At 44.7% G+C, this 19,002-nt stretch overlaps 2 protein-coding genes across 5 annotated transcripts; one reads left to right on the top strand and one right to left on the bottom strand.

The window, feature by feature from the left end:
• On the top strand, positions 1 to 6,652 carry CLK1 (CDC like kinase 1). 3 transcript variants are annotated; one of them, XM_064160591.1, is made up of 13 exons: positions 1 to 110; positions 1,196 to 1,350; positions 1,544 to 1,736; positions 2,778 to 2,868; positions 3,285 to 3,351; positions 4,237 to 4,353; positions 4,481 to 4,647; positions 4,725 to 4,819; positions 4,904 to 5,033; positions 5,174 to 5,256; positions 5,836 to 5,915; positions 6,160 to 6,250; positions 6,341 to 6,652. In XM_064160591.1, exons 2-13 carry the CDS (start codon positions 1,196 to 1,198, stop codon positions 6,551 to 6,553), a joined length of 1,482 nt encoding a protein of 493 aa, XP_064016661.1. In that variant the 5' UTR covers positions 1 to 110; the 3' UTR covers positions 6,554 to 6,652. The 3 variants fall into 3 exon arrangements, with proteins under 3 accessions (XP_064016661.1, XP_064016654.1, XP_064016671.1); XM_064160584.1 differs by having other exon boundaries at positions 1,541 to 1,736; XM_064160601.1 differs by lacking the exons at positions 1,544 to 1,736; positions 2,778 to 2,868 and having other exon boundaries at positions 2 to 110.
• A 1,259-nt stretch (positions 6,653 to 7,911) lies between these two features.
• On the bottom strand, positions 7,912 to 16,024 carry BZW1 (basic leucine zipper and W2 domains 1). 2 transcript variants are annotated; one of them, XM_064160651.1, is made up of 11 exons: positions 15,951 to 16,024; positions 13,903 to 14,079; positions 11,606 to 11,700; positions 11,315 to 11,380; positions 10,908 to 11,043; positions 10,410 to 10,519; positions 10,121 to 10,291; positions 9,616 to 9,762; positions 9,169 to 9,307; positions 8,236 to 8,358; positions 7,912 to 7,988 (listed from the first exon to the last, which is right to left on the bottom strand). In XM_064160651.1, exons 1-11 carry the CDS (start codon positions 16,012 to 16,014, stop codon positions 7,957 to 7,959), a joined length of 1,260 nt encoding a protein of 419 aa, XP_064016721.1. In that variant the 5' UTR covers positions 16,015 to 16,024; the 3' UTR covers positions 7,912 to 7,956. The 2 variants fall into 2 exon arrangements, with proteins under 2 accessions (XP_064016721.1, XP_064016731.1); XM_064160661.1 differs by lacking the exon at positions 15,951 to 16,024 and having other exon boundaries at positions 11,695 to 11,700; positions 13,903 to 14,073.
• Positions 16,025 to 19,002: the final 2,978 nt, after the last annotated feature.

The following is a 19,002-nucleotide window of genomic DNA, read 5'->3' as shown; positions in this document are numbered from 1 at the left end:
CGTTCTCGGCAGCGCCATTTTGTGGCAGAGTGCCGGCAGCTCCTGCGGTGAGCCCAGCCGGAGCGGGAGAGGGCGGCAGTCCTCGGCAAGAACCTCGCTGCGCCGCAAAGGTGAGCGTGATGGGAAGGCGCTGACTGCCGCGCGTAGGGCAGAGCTGCCGGACAGCGTTAGGCGCTGGGCCTGGCCGCCGCCGCGGGAAGGTGGGGCGGAGGGAAGGATGCCGCTGTGATGCGGCGGCGGCGGCAGGCCGTCTTGGGCCGCGGGGAGGGCAGACGGTGCCTCGGCTGGTTCTGTGTCCGCGGGAGCAGGCGGGTCGGGTGGCGGCAGCGGCCGTGTGCGGTGGCGGGAGCGGCCGTGTGCTCCGCCTCCGTGCGGCCGCCATCTTATTTGCTGGCGCGGGGTTCCGTGAGAAAATGGCCTCGGCCCCCTTAGCGGGGGAGGCCGGACCCGCTTCCCGCGCCCCACCTCGGGGTGCAAAACGGAGCGAGAACTTCGCTGTTGCCGAACGCTGCCTCTCTGGCAGACTGGGCAGTGTCGGAGCGCCCTGGGGAGGCGTGGCAAGGCTCTCCGTCCGAGCCCAGTTAGGAGGGGGAAGTGTTGGCGTCATAGGCGGTGCTGTGAGGCCTGGGATGCAGCTTGTGAGCCGAAATCGGCTTAGGGTTGGAAAGTGAAGTAAAACATGGACAGAGAGATAGTTGCCTTTTGCTTTCGGAGCTGGATAACTAGGAGATGACCCGACTTTTATTGACGCTTTGACTTAAGCATTAGAAATTTTCTGGGACTCTGTAGAGAGAGAAGCGTAGTAAAAGTTTGACAAGTTCCTTTAGGCGTGCAGGGGATGCTGAGCAGTATTTAGACTTTTTAAGTACGCGGAAGCCTCTCTCCTTCCTAGCGTGTGCACTGCTGAGTGCTTGAGCAGCCTTGCTGAAAGAACATCCCTAGTATGCGGTCAGTAGCCGAGCGATAATGCTTTTAATTCTTTTTTATAAGACGTAGGTTATTTGTTTAGGTTCCTCTATCAAAACAATTCAGTTAATTTGAAAAAAACCCGCTGCATTTAAAAATGACTGTAAAAGAGCAGGCTAAAAATGAAAATTGGATAGCTGAGGAAAAATACAGTTTCGTTTTAGTTAATTTGATAATAAAATTGTTTTGTTTGTCAGTGGGATATAACTCAAAAAATACCTTTTTACAGATGCGGCATTCCAGGCAAACTAATTATCCTGACTGGGATAAAAGAGAAAGTCTCGATCGCAGAAGGTATGACAAAGCTGATAAACGAAAGAGATCATCAAGTGGTGCACAGGGCAACAAGCACTGCAAAAACTATATTGATAAACTTCCTGACAGGTAAATAACTTGTGGACTGCTGATATCAATAAGCATATGTTTCAGGGTTTCTCTTCAGGTCATCTAATACTGTGTCATTTTTGAGTTGAAGATATTTCAAGGGAGATGTCTTAGAGCTTCAAACAAAAAGCTACCGTGATAGGCCTGCTAGAATTATTTTAATTAAGTTTATTTGATCCTTTGTTTATAGTAGCCGTTCAGAAACCAAATCTGTTAATGAAAGAACCCATCATGAGCGACGCTATGTTGAAGAATACCGAAATGAGTACATTCAAGGATGTGATACTGGGCATCACAGTAGCAAATCATCGGGTGATAGTGTGACGAGTAGTTACAAAAGGAAATACAAGACACACCACACTACCTGTCATCATCGTCATTCACAGGTGGTGTGACCAATTTTAATTGAGGACTTTTTTATTTTAAGAAGATAAGATTCTCATCTGGGCAGTAGTGATTGAAGTAAGGGGATTTGGGGAATTCTGTCAATAATAGTTTATTCTTTTAACTGTCGTTGGTAGTTTTGGGGTTTTTTTTGCTAGGATTTTATTTCTTTCAGGGAAAATGGGCAGTTTGTAGGTATGCTTGTGATATCACAGGATGTAGTCTTACTATTTGCTCATTGCATATATTTGGGCAGACTGCTGGCTAATAACCATCAGTTTGAGTACCTGAAATACAGGCATCACTTCTCATGCTGTCAGAATTCTTACTATGACAAGTATTTATTTCAGCCCCATTGGAAAATCCAAGCACAAGCTTCTAAGCTTGTGTTTGACTGACATTGAAATAGCAAGGAGATAATACCAGATTTTTACTTAAAGAAAATACTTAGTAAGGTGTTTTACTGGAAATACTTAGATATGTATGATGTCTGCCTCCTAGCAGGGCAGGTTTTCTAAACTTTGTTATGTATTTAACTCATAAGCTGAAGGTAGGATTTTTAATTTTAAGATCTTCAGATTAAAGTAAATGTATTTGCTATTTATGAAGCAAAAATATTGCCAAATATTCAGACCAGTGATGTAATCTTAGGATGGGTTTTTTAACTTGGCCACAAGGCTACTTTTTAATATATATGATAATTATTAAAAACTTGCTTAAAAAATACACAGACACTGAAATCCTAAAGTAAAATTCAGTGAACCAATCTTTCTAAAGCAAAACAATTGTGTTGTAATTTTCTGTTACCTTGCCACTTTGAGTATCTCATCTGAAAATCTGTTCCTTGCCATGTTTTTCTCCTGTAACACAAACTATGTGCCCTGTGAATTTCTGGGGACTGAAATTGAAATTGCTCCTGCCAACTGTTTGTGGCCTGGCGTGTATCTGAATGCCTGAATATCTCCATGCTGAATGAATTTCGTATTCTGACCTGAATTCACTCGGGTTTATTGATGGGCTGGACGATCTTGGTGCCGTTCCAGAAGAGTCATCGAAGGAAAAGATCCAGGAGTGTAGAGGATGATGAGGAGGGTCACCTGGTCTGTCAGAGTGGAGACGTACTAAGTGCAAGATGTATAGAATATTTTTCAAAATCTATTAACTTTGCAGATGGAATAAGTTTTTTTTAGCATAAGATGTGAGGGGGCTTTGGAAGTCTTTTCTTTCTGTCTTGACTGTTTTTGTTTGGGGGTGGGGATTGTTACTCTTTTTTTCTGTAGAACTTAAACATGTTGGTTTTTTTTCTTGTTTCTTTTCTTTCCCCCAAGTACAGTAAATGAAGTTAATGAATGTGATAGAACGAGAGCCCTTTAAATGTGCCTTGATGAGAGTTGTCCAGTGGCATCTCTCAGACTAAATTGAAAGTATCTAAAGAAGCACATACTAGAATAGCTTGTCATAGTACTTAGTATTTATTTTTATTTGCCTCATTTGTTTTGAATATTTGAGTGATTTATAACTTCTGTGACTGAGAGTTCTTTTCTCTATAGATGAGATTGTTGCTAATTTGGGTGAAGGTGCTTTTGGAAAAGTAGTGGAATGCATTGATCACAAAGCGTAAGTCTTAATGTATTTTTCTTACTGTTGGTATGACAGTGTGGTTTGTGCTTTCCAGTTGCATGAAGTTTTATCTTCACTTCCTCAGATGCAGCTCTGTGTGTTCTTTAAGGCTGCCACAGTTGCAGACATAAATTCATATTAGTACATGATGCTGAAAAGAGCACTTAGACTTACACGACTGTTGGATCTGGTGGATGAGGCAATGGATGTGTCTTCTGCAGGTGTGCTGCAGGTCAATAACTGATGACGGAGCCTAGTGGGTCTAGACAGTGAGATGCTGCTGTGTTGTCCTCTGTTCCCCACCCTGCAGTGCCTGAGGCCTGTATGATAACCAGGGTCTCTGACCTTGCTTACCTTAGTTAAGTACCATCTATGATGATGCAGTGCCACTTGGGTTCTAGCAGCAGGGTATTGTATACATCAAGAACCTGTTATGTTGATGGCAGTCTTGCTGTTTAAACCAGTATGAAACTAGGTTGCCATTCTGGTCACTGTAGAAGTCACTTGCCACCTCAGCTAGTGACATTTTAATGACTGAAGGCAGCTTGTCATTTTTGATTGACAGTCATACAAGGCTGTGCAATGTGGAAGTTTCTGCAGTATTAGCCCAACATGCATGCATAAATGCAAAGGGGAGGTGAGTGGGTTTTTTCACCTCTAAGAATAATATCACTATATAAGGTATTGAGGATGTTTTCAAGATGTGGAGGTTAAGAATTTTAGTTTTGCTTGTGTATAGACAAATCTGGGTTCTATCACTAGTATGTACTTAAGAAAACCACCTCTTTCCTGGTAAGGTTGCAATTGTTAGCAGCAGTGATTGCTGAATATCCTTAGTTAAAACTGCCTGCTGGGCTAATCTCTGCAAACCTGTCTTTGCAGGGAGGGCAGACACGTGGCAGTGAAAATAGTGAAAAATGTTGATCGTTATTCTGAGGCAGCTCACGCAGAAATACAAGTCCTGGAGCACTTAAATGCATCAGATCCCAGCAGCACATAGTAAGTGTGCCAAGGTGGCCGTTCCTTCTTATGGCTTTGCTGTGGCATCGCTGTCTATAATGTATGATGCATGTATTGACATTGCACAACTTCCTGTATCAAGTCATGTATTTTACTGCTTTTGCAGTCGCTGTGTCAAGATGTTAGAATGGTTTGAGTACCACGGACATGTCTGCATTGTTTTTGAACTACTGGGACTCAGCACCTATGACTTTATTAAAGAGAATGGCTTCCTGCCATTTAGGCTGGACCACATTAGGCACATGGCATATCAGATCTGCAAGTCTGTGAACTGTAAGTTACGTTTCTGGTTTGCTTTATTTGTTAAAATTTCTTCACAGAACTGGCTAACTGTGTTTGTAATCTTGCAGTTTTGCATTTGAATAAGTTGACACATACAGATCTGAAACCAGAAAATATTTTATTTGTGAAGTCTGACTATGTAGAAGAGTATAACCCCAAACTGGTGAGTTGATGTCCCCTTCCCTCATCCCCAGTCATGGGGTCTGGGTTGATTTGGTGACTTACATCCCACTGCTACTCGTTTCAGAAACGCGATGAGCGCACACTGAAAAGCGCAGACATCAAAATTGTAGATTTTGGGAGTGCAACATATGATGATGAGTATCATAGCACTTTGGTATCTACAAGACATTACAGAGCTCCTGAAGTTATCCTAGGTCAGTAGAGGTCTCAGCCTAATGCTCTAAGATTTCTTGTATGCTAATGTGTGCTCCAGAAGTGATGTGTGTCTTATGTGAATGGGTGAACTGTTCAGAGTGTGGAATTAACATGGACCTTCTGAATCGTCTTCTCACAGCACTGGGATGGTCACAGCCATGTGATGTTTGGAGCATAGGATGCATTCTTATAGAATACTACCTTGGATTCACTGTATTTCCGGTAGGTAACTATGGATTTCACAGTGCTGCAGCAAGTGTAATGCTCCTTGCAGGGAGGTGGGGACTAAGGAGAATTGTCTGAGGAATTAAGCTGCATTTCTCTCTAATGCCAAAGTGTAGGGAAAATGTAGGCACAAAGAGCTTTTTTTAACAGTTGCTCTCACTATTCATTTTGGCAGCAAAATGAATAGTGCTGCCACTATCCATTCTCCACTCACAGAGTGGAGAAGCACTCTGTTAGTGTTTGTAATTCACAAGCCCCACTAGTCACAGGTGTAGCTTTGTAACCATCAGCAGTTACTGCTCCAATACCTGAATTAGGTCATCTGGCCAGTATTGCTGAAATTTGAATTTTATGAACAAAGCAAAGTTTTAAAAAAGCAGGGCCAAGGGAGAAAGACTCCAGTACATGGTAACTTATTTCAGGAAACTGATTGAGACCAAGCTGGCTTTTTTTTTTTCCATCTGAAATTCATTATTGTTGTAGGGTACAGTAAGAATGAAGTATGGTTAATGAGTGGTTCTTGGTGACTTCTTGTAACAATGAACAAAAGTGTCTCACCTTGTGATTTCCCTCCAGACCCATGACAGCAAAGAACACTTGGCAATGATGGAGCGAATACTGGGGCCTTTGCCAAATCACATGATAAAGAAAACAAGGTAATTGCACTTTTCCATATCTGGATTGCTACACTTCAAGTGATACACTTTCAGATTTGGTTTAATACCAGATTTAGACAGGTTTAAAACAAACTAAGCTTCATCCTTTGGCTCATTTTAACAAGCTGGCCACGCTGGTGGAATAGCCCCAGCTCTATTCCAGTGTTGTGAACAAATATGCTGATACTTGTAGTAAAGGGACAAAGCAGAATCTTTGACTAATATAAACTGTGGTCTGTTGAAGGAAACGCAAATACTTCCATCATGACCAGCTGGATTGGGATGAACACAGCTCTGCTGGTAGATATGTCTCAAGGCGCTGCAAGCCACTGAAGGTAAGGCAGACAACAGGGAAAATACTCTTAGGAAAGGAGCTAAGTGAAATGTTAAGATTTGGGAAGAATAAAAGTCTTGTTTTCTTAAAGGAGTTCATGACCTGCCATGATTCTGACCACGAGAACCTCTTTGACCTCATTGAAAAGATGTTGGAGTATGACCCAGCCAAGCGCATTACTCTTGAAGAAGCACTGAAACATCCTTTTTTCTTCCCATTGCGAGAGGGAAAAAGGGTACCATCGCCCATAGCTGAGCAGGCTGGTACAGATGTCAGCCCACCGAAGAAACATAAAAAGTGGTAAATATTATTGTGTACAGTTTTGTAAATTCCTTATTTTGTATCACAACTTTTCGGATACTCATCCAGCTGCTGGCATTAAACTTAAAAACATACTGATCAACCTGCTTCTGTTTCCTCAGTAAAAATATGGGGATCATTTCACTTAGGCAGCCTGCTTTATAGAGCACTTTCTAGAGCAGCAAGGAAGTATTTTCATGTTTTTATTCAACTGTGATTTGAATAGTGAAATACCTAAGACTGCTTTTTTACCTTTTCATGTCATTGATGTGTCCTTTTTGAGTAACAGGACAGAGACAGCCCTTCACAGGAAGTGTAAGGGGGGGGCCTTTATTTGTTTTTTAGAACATTACAAAGGAAGATCAGTGGAGTACTGAACAGACTGCATTGTGATCACCGGTTTTAATATATTCTTTAGCAGGTGCACTCTAGTTACCACTATTTGTTCATGTTCCTTTTTAGTTTACACCACCATAGAATTCACTCACCCATTTTCTCTTGAATTACGAGCTGTCCTGAGAATTTCCATTTTTCCATTAAGAATCAGCTGTTTGATTTAACAGTGTCAACTGCTGGCACAAAATCTCTGAACTGCATGAGGAGGGGTTAGTTTGTCTGCTTTACCTTCCAGTAGTCATCTATTTACAGAGCTGCACAAGCAAGCTGCCCTTGTTAGCACTGGGAAGCTGTTGCATGGTTGTGTGTATGGAACAGTGCTGTTTGTACTTGCATGAGAGAACAAGTGAGCAAGACCCCCCTCCCCTCAGAACTGATGCCAAGCTGTACTAGCCAGCAGGCTCAGAGATACTACTGTAAACATCCCTCCTGGCTCTGGTTTGCTGCCACGAGAACAGCTTCCCTCCAATATAACACAGCTCCCAGGAGTGGGGCAGCCACCTGACCAGCAGTTAGGATGGAAGATTGCTTTATGCTGGGAAGTACAGTAAAGAGATGACAAAATCCTTAGGGAGATGGACAACCAGCTACAAGTGGCATTACATGGGGTCTCTTCAGGGGCTTTTTACAGTTTGATTTGCAAACAGAACTGCCACTCAGCCTCCTTTGCTCTATTGCCATCTACTCAAGTATAGAGAAAAACCCCAAGGCATAAAATGGATTTCACTGTGAAGGAATTGAATTACATTATTACAGTAGAAAATAGAGGAGGTAGAATGTAACTGAAAGGACAAATGCAGGTTAGAGTCAAATGATAACAGTTTCTGTAAGCTACTTAAAACATGGGTTTAAAAACTAAACCTGGTATTTCATTACCTATAGAAAACAGAAATTGCTGTGAGAGCCCTTCTATCATGCTTGATACAGGGAGGTAGGATGTAAGAATAAGGACACATGAGACATGACTCTTATCTACAGCTGTTTGCTTTACTGAGGACAGAGTTTCACAGGTCAGTCACCCTCTTCAGCTTCAGACTCGGACTCTGGAACAGAGAGAGCTCATCAACAGGCTGCGAACAGGCCCCTTCCCTGCCCCCATCCCGAGCCCAGCTGCTGCCTCACATCCTGTATAGCTGCTACAGCATTTCAACAGGCAAACTCTTCTAGTCAGTATTAAGGGGACAACTAGTCAGAGGGGCAGTTACCAACCCCCCACCCTGTAACAAAAGAGCATTGTGCTAACGTTACCCAAATAAACAAACTCAACATGTGAGCTAAGCTGCTGGTTACCTTCTTCAGCATTCTTGAGCCACTCAACAAACTTTTTCATTTGCTCCAGAAACACACTCTTTCCTTTTGCAAGGTGCGCATCTTTGTACCACTTCAGGATGGGTTCTTCACTCAGCACTTCAGCTGTAAGATGCACGAGAGCAGTATTAACACACCTTCCCTAGCAACATCGCAGCATGTACAGCTCTCAGTAGAGCAGGACACACCTCTGCTAGCAGTGCCTCCTATTTTAAAACTCAGAACCGTGCATTTCAGATTGGCTGCTGGGGACAGCTCCTAGGTGCTTTTAGTCCCACTAACTATTTCAAAGCTACCGGAGATGACACACAGAAGAACATTTCAGTCAACACCTAAGAAGAGATGCAAATACTCTTAACGGCCAAAGCACACTGCAGGAAGTGTTTAATATTTTGCTAAAATTATACATGCACACTATCACCTACAGCTTAAAACCAAGTGCTCTTTCATTCCTGTGGAGTTTCTACACATGTACAGCATGGTTTTCAGTAACACTTTTTAACAGCCATTTCACAGAGCCTAGAGCACCCCAGAACACTTTTGTAGGCTCAATCTCTAGCTTTTCATTCGGAGGACCAAGAACAACATGCTAACACACATCTTTCCCTAACCTGAAAGGGCAAAAGAGACATCAAATCTAAATTTAGCTTTCCTCTATCACAACTCTCCAATAAATCTAGAGGAAAGGCAGCATCCTTGTCCAGAGGAGTACTCCCAAGTGCCAAAGACAGCTGCACCCACCTTTAGCAAACTGTAGAACTTCTCAAACGGAAGTTCCGTAGCACTTTGCAGGTCTTCCCTAAAGGTCATACCAGGACCAAAACATTCCACAGACGAAAAGTTTAAAAAAAAAAAGATTACCCAATGGAACAAGAACACCTGCAAAGTACCCAAACTGCATGCCAAGTAAGTTACCTTTATAGAAAAGCACCACTATTTTCTGGAAGGCCTTCATGAAGTGAATGTTGTCATAACAATACTCCTGAATCTTCAGCAGAAGAGTCAGCTCTGACTGGCCTTGGGTAGTAAAGGCAGCGAGTAGAGGGCTGTATTGCTGTAACAAGAAGAAGAAGTTGGCACACACAGCACTTCACATTTATTGCCTGGCTAGACTGGTTTCAGATTTTCCACCAGCCACTGCTTACACACTGGCAACTCCCACCTCTCCCCAGAGTGCTTTGCAGAGGTCACACTGGTTTTGTCTCAGTTTAGATTTATAATACCACAGTGATAAGGGGAACACCCCCCCATCTAATGCTGTCTCTGCATTAGAGGGAGCATAAACTTTCACTCATTTAAAAAGGAAGCTGTGGACAGAGGAAAGCTCAAGCCAACAGGTGCAAAGTCCATAATTACAAATACCTTCAAGTGCTTAATGGCTTGCTCTGCTACCAGCTCCTCCTTTTTGTTCCATTCCACTGTACTCATTACACTTGACCAGATTATGGCTACCACGGTCTGTTCTGAGATGTTGTTTTTCTTCATCTCCTCCTTCACGTACAAGATTATCTGCCAGTTAGAACAGCAGAGGCCACACGTCACTAACCTAAACAAAAATTTCCATTCTAACAGTAACCCAGAAGCTTTTAGAAGCAGTAACAACCCTCGATTGTACAGCAGGATTCAGGACTTTAAGGAAATTCCTTAGACTACAAAACTTATACCAGAACACTCTGGTCTAATTTCAATGCTTAGTGAGAAATAGGTGTTTAAGTTCAATATTTCACTAAGAATGTATTTTTCTTCAGATTAATACTACAAACTATTTTCAGATAATTTGAGTGAAATTCCTACAGAAAAAGTATTTCAAGGGGGAAAAAAAAAGTATAAAAAGGCACCTCTGCCTTGTCTACAGACAAATACTCACATCCTTGAACGGATCTCCCCGTGACATCTGCTCTTGAAGTTCTTTCTGCAGCTCTTTGCGAGCTCCTATGCTTTGCTGGTTCCGAACATACTCAGAAAGTTCTTTCAGTCCTGCTTCAGTGAAGTACTTGGAGAAGTGTTCAACACTTTGTTTATTGGCTGGGAAAAGTTCCTGAAAATAAAGTTCAGAACAACTCTTCCACAACAGAAACATGTGTTGAGTACTTTGCTGGTAAATGCTGTTCACTAAAGTGGTCCAAATAGTAAATCAGTCCTTCAGTGGTACTCACCATCAGCCTGTTGTCCATGTTTACTTTACGAAGACTGACAGCCACTGCGTTAATATCTTTCTCATTTATCCATGACTTGAACAGCTTGACTGCAAAAGCTGCAGAAACACCTGTGCAATAGGATTAACATTATTAACAACATTCAAAACAAACGGAATCATGGTCTGCAAGTACAGAGCACCAAGTTTGTCACACCCGTCCCCTGCTCAACATAGCTAAGCTCAGAGGCAGCCCTAGCAGAGTATGTACCTCCAGCAGCTCCCAGTGTCATGCAGGGCAGTCCTACACACAAGCCTGCCAAACCCACCGGTTTTCTAAAGCCTTAGCAAAATTCCAGGTTGTGAGGCAACACGCTACCTTTGCTAATCCTGTAGCAAATCTATTGGCAGATGAAGCTAGTGAGTGGCAAGGGTATACAATCACTGCAATTACCATGTACTTGTCAATGGTTCTGGACCCCACAGTATGCCCCTAAAAGAGAAACTGGTCAACACTTACCTTCTTTAACCAAGTTCTCATTGTAAAGACTGTTGAGAATGGATGCATTAAGTGTCCCGTTGGCTAGCAGAATACCCGTCAACATGGCCAGTTTGTTCCTCTCAGACTCCGAGAACCCTTTCAAGAACAGCAGCAGCTACAAGAAGTATAAAGAGCTGCATGAAGCTACCATCTCTCACTGAAGTTTGGCCACTGCCTCTTATGTTAAGACACTTTTGTTTCAATCAAACTATTCTATGAGCAGAACTACTAGTTCACTTAGTCTTTTCTCCACCAGTCACAGCAAGCTGTTCTTCTAGCAAGAACTCAGTGTTCTATTGTCATAATCCATGCTATGATACAGCTCTTCAGAGTGATTTACTAACAGATTTTAAAGGTTTGTCTGCTGGTAAGGACCTACTCCATACCTTTTTGACTTCATCTTCAAAGCCTTTCTCCAGGTACTTGTAACGCCTGATTAGCTTGTTAAAAACCTAAAAAAATACAGTGTATTATTTCTTGCTCTGGACTACAACTAGAACTAATAAAAATCAAATTCAAGTTCAACCAAACTCTAAAGAGCACTTTCAGCTTAGAACAGTGTTACTCTATCTTTTCTAGTAAGCTTCTTCTAGGCATGCATTATTTTAACCTAAACTTTCAGCTACACAAACGTTTCTTAACAGTTCAAATTGAATTGTACTCATTTCAGAACTAACCTGAGCAAATGCCTGCATGGTTTCTAGGTCTTCCTGTGCTGCAAATACACAGACATTTGTGCGCGTCATGTCATCTGCCAGAGTACCACCTGGGGCTAAAGAAGGGTTTCAGCATTAGCGGCATTGCTCCTCAGGGAGTATACAGTCTCTACAGTAAGAATTTCAATACCCATAACGTCCAACATGTCCCTTCATGATGAACTGAACGATCGGATCACTGGAGACACTCCTACATTTCCACTGATTCACCACTGCAGCGGAATCGTAAAATCAGCTGCACACATATGAACATTCACATACTCTGATCCCTTACTGCTAAGTGGGTTAGCAACACACATTGTTTACAGAAGCATAAGTCAACATGGCCATGAGTGACACTTCCCTTACAGGAAGTCACCGAACTTGCTTAAATCTATCAAGTGTCTTTTCAGTGTCTGCTGCAACAGTGCTACTTTTTAAGTGTCTTTTAAATAACAGAGGAAGCCACAACAGTAATCAAACAGAGAGAGATCACATTCAAAATTCAGCGCCCTAGAGATGAGCTGGGCACTTCAATTTTGAAAGTGGCTTTCTAGCCACTAATGAGAAGATGCTTCTTCACCATTCTTCATTTTAATACAGGCATTTGACTGGTAGCCAGGTTGCTTCACTAAGTAGGGTGAACTGAAGTCACCAACTCCAGCGTCAGAATACCTCAGCTCCAATTTCTATGTCATCATAGATAATATGGGAAGTCCTTTTGTTATATATTAGCCAGAAACATGACTTAGAGGTGATGATAAGCATTAACGATAACACTATAATAAAGTGGTAAGGCAACAGTTTTTATTTTGGCCTTGTCTGACCAAAGATCAGAGCTAGTGCACTTAACTACTTGTTACACAAAGGGAGTGAAAGATCCCTTTGCAATGCAGTCTTCCCTCTTAGCCTCCCTCCTAGAAGGAACACCACCTAAGAGTATGCACTGGTTAAAGACTCTTCAATGCAAGCCCACAGATTAAAACAAGCTGTACATTAATGACTTCAAGTGCCCATGCTCCATGTGACAAGTTTTTACTTGTTCTGCTACCAGTCTTTGCAACGTTAGCAAAAATAAAGTCACAGTAACTTCAGTCTGCACGCTTTTCCAATACACAGCTTTATGATCAGCAGGTACAGGAAGCTAAATATTTTGAAAGCCTTGCAGCATTTGTTTGCTTAAGTCACCTGACATTACTACGTATCAGTGTGAAGATGTCCTCAACGGGCTACAGATCCCTCCTCCCTAACTAGCCACCCCCACTGCAGAACTGCTATCCTCAGTCTGACTGTGGCACAGAATCAGGTATTTCCTCTCCTCCCATTTAGGTCACTTAAATTCTATTCTTGTTCTATTACAGAAAATCTTCTGCAACTCACAAATTTCTCATTTGAGTCCTCCTTCCCAACTACTACATAACAAATGCTAAAATCTGAGACTAATCTTTTCCAGTCTAGGCAGAACAACATAAAGGCTTCCTGCTATCTCTCACTAAATGGTATTTAGTCAAGTAGAAAAAGTAAAGTCTAAATCTAGAAGCACTATTTTTTCTACTACTTTCAAATCTCACTTAGCTTCATCTACTTCCTACCTGGTTGATCAGCATCTCATCCACTCTTTGCTCTTCATACAGTGTGCACATGAGCTTACAATGCTTGTCATCATTATATCGCATTTCTTCAGTTCCCTGTGTTTGCTGCTGACTCCATCACCCTCTCATTTCTCACTCCCCAGCATCCCTCAGAACCCATGACCTCACTATTGTCAACAACAAACAATACAATAGCATTTCCAAGAGTAAGCACATCAGATTCTTCTGTAAACAGTACTGCTGTCCAGCATTACAGGGCAGGGTGTACAAAGCACAAGATCAGATCAGAGCATTTCAGAGCAACATTGTTTGCCTTCCGACTGCAGACCACACACCTGAAGCAAAAATTCATCCATCTCACATGAGCAGATGTGAACTTGACTAAAGTCAAGATCCACTTTTGGTGAAGAAAAATAACAATGTCATGTATTTTCCTTTAAGCTCAGTCTGTATAGTCTACACTGTGGAAAATACAAACTGACTCACGCAAAACTATGTCATGAGATAGAGTATTTCTATGGTGATCTGATTGATCAGTTAGTCACTAAGATTTACCACAGATAACTTAAACACTGTTCTAGGTACTCAGTAGGTTCCTTAGGAGATTTTTTACACTGAAAGAAAAAAATGAGCTTTACTAAAGTCAAGTGAATAGAGGCTGACAGCAGCCCCGCCAAAGGGACTCACCCAGCATTCCGCCAGCCACCAGGATGTCAAAAAGAGTTTCTGCATAGCGGCGATAGTCAAGTTTTGCACCAGAAGCATCAAGAAACTTTGCTACTGCCTCCAAGTCAGTGCCAGTTTCAGTTAAACCTTGAATAATACAGTCCTGGAACTGGGTAGGGTCAAACCTCTCTTTTTCATCTGTAAAGACAAAGTGTTGAAAAAGTTGCCACACAGCTGTCTGGATTTTAAAGCTGTCATTTAAATAGTATTGAAAAATAAGCCACAAAACCAAACCTGCACTGTCAATCCTTACAACTGGTATTAATTAGCAGCAACAGTGACACTGTAAGTGTAGCCTAAAATTAGTTTCAAAGACCAATGTAACACTAAGAAGTTTTACTGCTTTCACTCCCTTCTTCAGTCAAGGCTAAGAAAAAGGCTACCAAAACTAAAACACTGCTTTGATTGAATTCTTATTGCATTTTCGCTAAGAAGAGCTGTTTGCAAAGATCATCGGTTGGCTTATCTGACTTCTCAGCTTGATTCTTATACCCCTGTTCACATGTTAGATCACTCATTCCCTCCAAAAGCAGAGGCTTAAATATAGTCTGGAAAGTAACTCTTAGTATGTGCCCCTACCATTACTTACACTCCGTTTCAGCCTTTTGTCCTCACTGTTTTGGATTAAATATTACAACTGAAAAGCTGCATATCATTATCATGTTAGGGCCAACTGACATTAGTTCCTTTTTTTGGCTATGAAGACCATCCTTCCCTCTTAATATGGAGTTAAATGAGTCTGAAGCAATTACTTTTGAAGAGCTATGGGAAAATGCAAAAAATTGAGCTAACTTCTTAGCATTAAATAAATATTAAACGATGGACTATAATTGCATCTCTATTTAGCAACCTTTGTTGTTGCTAAAGCAGAACACAGACTTCATTTGAGATGTATCAGTTGATTACAGCCTTATTTTTACTAGTGTAGGGCACAGTTCATAGGCAACAAAGCCACCAAGTAACTAACAGGCTTAAATAAGTAAAAAGTTAAAGAACTTTTCCACCTCAGCTTGTTCTTACGTTATGCAAATAGTGATGAAAAGCTTCCAAAGATACAGAAGTCAACTGCAAATCTTACTTTGAATGCTATTTACAACAGCTTAAGCCAGTTTTGTTACTGTGTGTTAGCAATCCTCCCGCAAGGGGCATACTAGTGTCCTTACATCCAATGCAAGTATCAACATGTTGGTAACAGTCAGGCGGAACTCTAGACCTATCTGATCATGTACCTTACCAGGACAGATCCAGGAACCCAGGACACTAGTGTTTGATCTGCTGAACAGACTAAATCCAACTCTCTCAAGGTGCTTTACTTAAACAATAGAATTTGGTTCTGTAAGTCAACATGTGCTTCTGTACAGCCTAATTAGTAGTTCATTGTGTACAGCAACCCTAACGCTGTCAGTTTGAGATGGAACACTGCTAGTATATTAGTAAAACAGTATTAAACAAAACTTCCTCTTTAGAATGAAAAAAATCAAGAAAAGTACAAAAATATTAAATTTCTAATCACACCTTTTCAGTTATCAACTCTTCTTAGGAAAGTTAGCTCTGCACAAGAGACAGGCACTTGCATACCCCATGCTTTAAGCATTGTTTGGGTGGGGAATGCAGGATCTACTTATTTAATTCGGATATTCTTGTAGCATTAAAAGGCAATGTTGACTTTTGTCCATTGGCTAACAACAGAACTCCTACGAGATGCACCTTAAATATACAGATTAATGTGCCACTAGCTCGTGTTACAGTTCTGGAATGACCACCTCTTAAGGTTATCTCCGTAAATTCAGCTATTCTTACTGACAAGTATTTTTTATCGGTGCAGAGAACATTCTAGCACCCCGAGTTAGCATCAAGACTTAGTATTTAGCGTGGTCTCGTTTAAAAGATTTACGGGTAAGAATAAAAAACATTAGTTCGTTTCCTGACAACAGCTGACGTTTTACTGGGGGCTACACACGGAACAGAGGTACCAGGCACTGGGGGAATGCACACTGTGAAAAGCTTACCTCTTTTTCTCGTTTTAAAACGCTGGCCTGATAGCGTCGGCTTCTGCGGCTTTTGATTATTCATAAAAGACACCCTGCAACGAAGGAGGCACACACCTCAGGGCGCTGACGACGGAACCTGCCCGCACGGCCGAACCCCGGGGGCTCGCTGGCCTTCCTGCGCGCCCCGCCCGGCCTCCCGCTCTCGGCCGCTGCTCCCAGGCCGCCCTGCGCCGCAGTGGCGTCGCTCCTCCTTCCCTTCTCCCTTCCGCAACCTCCATTTCCCCCGGGGCACTGGGCCACTAGCGAGGACGCGCCGGGCCCGGCCGCGGCTACCCGGCAGGCACTGAGGCTCATCAGCCACGGGCAGGGCGCTGGGGAGGCCTGTGCGGAGCTGGGGCCTGCGCGGCCCCCACAGCCCAGCGCGGCAGCGGCGGATTTGTTGGCACCGCGCTACGCTGCCGATGCGGAGGAGAACGGGGAGCGAACCCCTCCGCCCGAATGAGGCGCGGATGTTACGGCCTGGCGGCCCCACCCGGCCACACAACCCCCCGGCTCCCCGCAGCGGGGCACGACGGCCGCCCGGCCTTCGGGCCCGTCTCCTTACCGACTTTAAGGCAGAGAGAAAATGCGCAGGCGGCCGAAGCGCAGACGTGCGGGGACAGCAGCGAGCAACAGCAGCGGCGGAAGCGCCCGAACGGCACCAGCACGAGAGGAAGAGGGAGGCCGTGCCGCGCCCCGCCCGGGGCAGACCATGCCGCTCCGCCAGAGAGGGAGGGAAGGGGCCGGGCTTACCCGGGGCGCGCTGCGGACCCGCCGTCACCTAACGGCTCTCTCCCTCCTCCGCGCAGCTGCCCGCCCGCTCGCAGCGCAGGGGTCGCGCCCGCCGCCCCGCGCCAGGCTCCTTTTACCGTCACACGCCACAGCCGCCCGGCGCCCCCCTGCGCGGCGCTGCGCGTGGGTCAACCCATCGGTGAGGCGAGGCGCCCCCTGGCGGCCGCACCGCGTCCCGCTCGGGCTGGGCAGAGCGCGGCCGGGCCTGGCTGTGCGCGTTAGCCCTGCCGGCGCTGCCCAGCCTGGGCGCAGCGGGGGTCACTGGCCTGGGCCCGCTCAGCGCTCAGCGAATGGGCCACGGAACAGAGCCGGACAAGACATTCTGGGGGGTAGGGCCGAGTTCTGCTTTGCGGAGGGTTTTGTCAGCCCCGTGTGTGCCGCTTACGGCAGAGAAAGGCCCAAGCCTTGTGCAAGAGCTTCTCCAGGCTTAGAAACTCTCCACCAGTGTAAGGTGGTCCTGCGCCTCACCAGAGGCCCAGCTCCAGAGGCAAACCTGTCTGCTGACGACCCGGTGGACGGAGCCAGCACTAAATGTTGTTACTGCTACTCAGGTTCCCTTGGAAACCACAGCCTAAGTAAACACAGGGCCCCCACCTTGGCCTTAGCCACTAAGCCACTAACCTTCACAATGTCCTTCATTCACGTATGTCTGAGCCTCGGCTCCGAAACTGAAAGCCTCCAATGGCTGCTTCTCCGGGGAGGGGGCTAGTGCCGAATGCTGCTGGTTTACTTGGAAGGCATTTCAGCGCTCTGATACATGTGGCTTTCCCAGCTTTGCTTTAGCCAGTAAACCACTAACATTGTAACACGCTGGGGTTGCACTCGTTGGAGACTTAGCACCAAACCCAAAAGCTTCCAGGGAGGGTGGCAGCACTGACTGCTGTTGTTGGCTCTGACTTTCTGCTGGTAGCCATTTCACAGCTGCAGCAAACGTGGGGCTCCTACATTTACTTTAGCAATTCAGCAATTCAAAATGGGCTCTGTCTGTGCTCAGAAGAGGCCCATCTGCAAAACTGGAAACACCTGGCAAATGCTTACCCACGGAAGGTGTCGATGCTGAATGCTGTTGCTAGCCTTCAGCTTCCCTTGGCAACCATTTCACAGCCCCAACTTATCTCTGCCTTTGCCACTAAGCCACTAACCTTCACAGTATTCATGCTCCCCAGAGCCCCAGTTCCATCATTTGAAACACCCAGTGACTTGAGGGGCCATTGCCAGCAGCCTCACTGGTTTGCCTCGAAGGTAGAGCCCCTCGGGAATAGAGAAGGGGAAGCTATGGTGGGCAGTCCTGTCAGGGACAGTTGAGGCTGTGGGGCAAGAGGGCTGTCCCAGCACTTGACAAAAGCTGAAGGGAGAGCCCAGGGCACACAGAAAGAAGAGGACAGAAATGCATAGTTATGAGGATAAGGGAACAAGTGGGAGTTCTGGGACGTGGTAAAGAAAAAACATCATGGGCTGCCGCCACAGAGGACTCCTGGGGACACACAGAGATGAAGACAGGTAACCACAATGCACACCAAGTAACATGAGGATGGGAGAAGGCTACAGCGAAGTGTTGGTGGCACATTGCAAGACATATGAGTTCAGGAGTGTGCAGAAAGGTGTATGGAGAGTTTGAGGTACATCTGAAGACAAAGAGAATGTCTCAGTGCCTACTCAAGCAGCTGTGATGACTTCAGTGGAGCTTGGACTGACTGACAGGCTCTCATCTACAAGCACTCCTTGTTCTGTGCAAACTTCAGCTCCCCTCACCACTCATGCTGGCCTGGCCGTCAATTCTGGATGTATCCAGGTCATAGGGTGCTGAAAGCAAACCCAGGAGCACCCTGAGGACACTGAACATCCACAGCAATGCAATGGAACCTCCCTACAGCCCTCAATAAGGCAGGACACAGAGACGGAGACAGAAAGAGCAGTGATGGGGAGCAGGACAGGCCAAGAAAGCTGAAGGAACAGAGACAGAGGGGATATGGTGGGGAGCATATTCTGGTCCTGAAGCAAAGTGAGAAGGCAGGAATGTTCTGGTGTCCCTGGGCCATGTCATGGAGGGACACTGGGCTCTGATGCACCACAAATCCAGCCCCGTGACAGGAAACGAGTGTGAATGGGCCACTTTAGGTCATAGTCACATCCTAGAGCCTATACCCTGAGCTGGAGGACCAGAGGGCCCAGGGTCAGCCAAGGTTTTCCCACGCTGACGCTGTAGGTGCCTGGGCCCCCACAGCTCACAATGACTAGC

Source organism: Pogoniulus pusillus, chromosome 2, assembly GCF_015220805.1.
Source record: "Pogoniulus pusillus isolate bPogPus1 chromosome 2, bPogPus1.pri, whole genome shotgun sequence".
In the NCBI taxonomy this organism is placed as follows: Eukaryota; Metazoa; Chordata; class Aves; order Piciformes; family Lybiidae; genus Pogoniulus; species Pogoniulus pusillus.
Note: the sequence above shows the minus strand (reverse complement) of the source record. Positions and strands in the feature narration are given on the sequence as shown.

Coding starts and splice junctions, on each gene's coding strand:
- CLK1 (XM_064160584.1), top strand. CDS start 1,196: ATGCGGCATTCCAGGCAAACTAATTATCCTGACTGGGATAAAAGAGAA. Junction 3,352..4,236: donor GAATGCATTGATCACAAAGC/GTAAGTCTTAAT, acceptor CTGTCTTTGCAG/GGAGGGCAGACACGTGGCAG. Junction 5,916..6,159: donor CACATGATAAAGAAAACAAG/GTAATTGCACTT, acceptor GGTCTGTTGAAG/GAAACGCAAATACTTCCATC.
- BZW1 (XM_064160651.1), bottom strand. CDS start 16,014: ATGAATAATCAAAAGCCGCAGAAGCCGACGCTATCAGGCCAGCGTTTT. Junction 10,292..10,409: donor ACATGGACAACAGGCTGATG/GTGAGTACCACT, acceptor CTTTATTTTCAG/GAACTTTTCCCAGCCAATAA. Junction 9,308..9,615: donor AAGCCATTAAGCACTTGAAG/GTATTTGTAATT, acceptor TTCTTGTTACAG/CAATACAGCCCTCTACTCGC.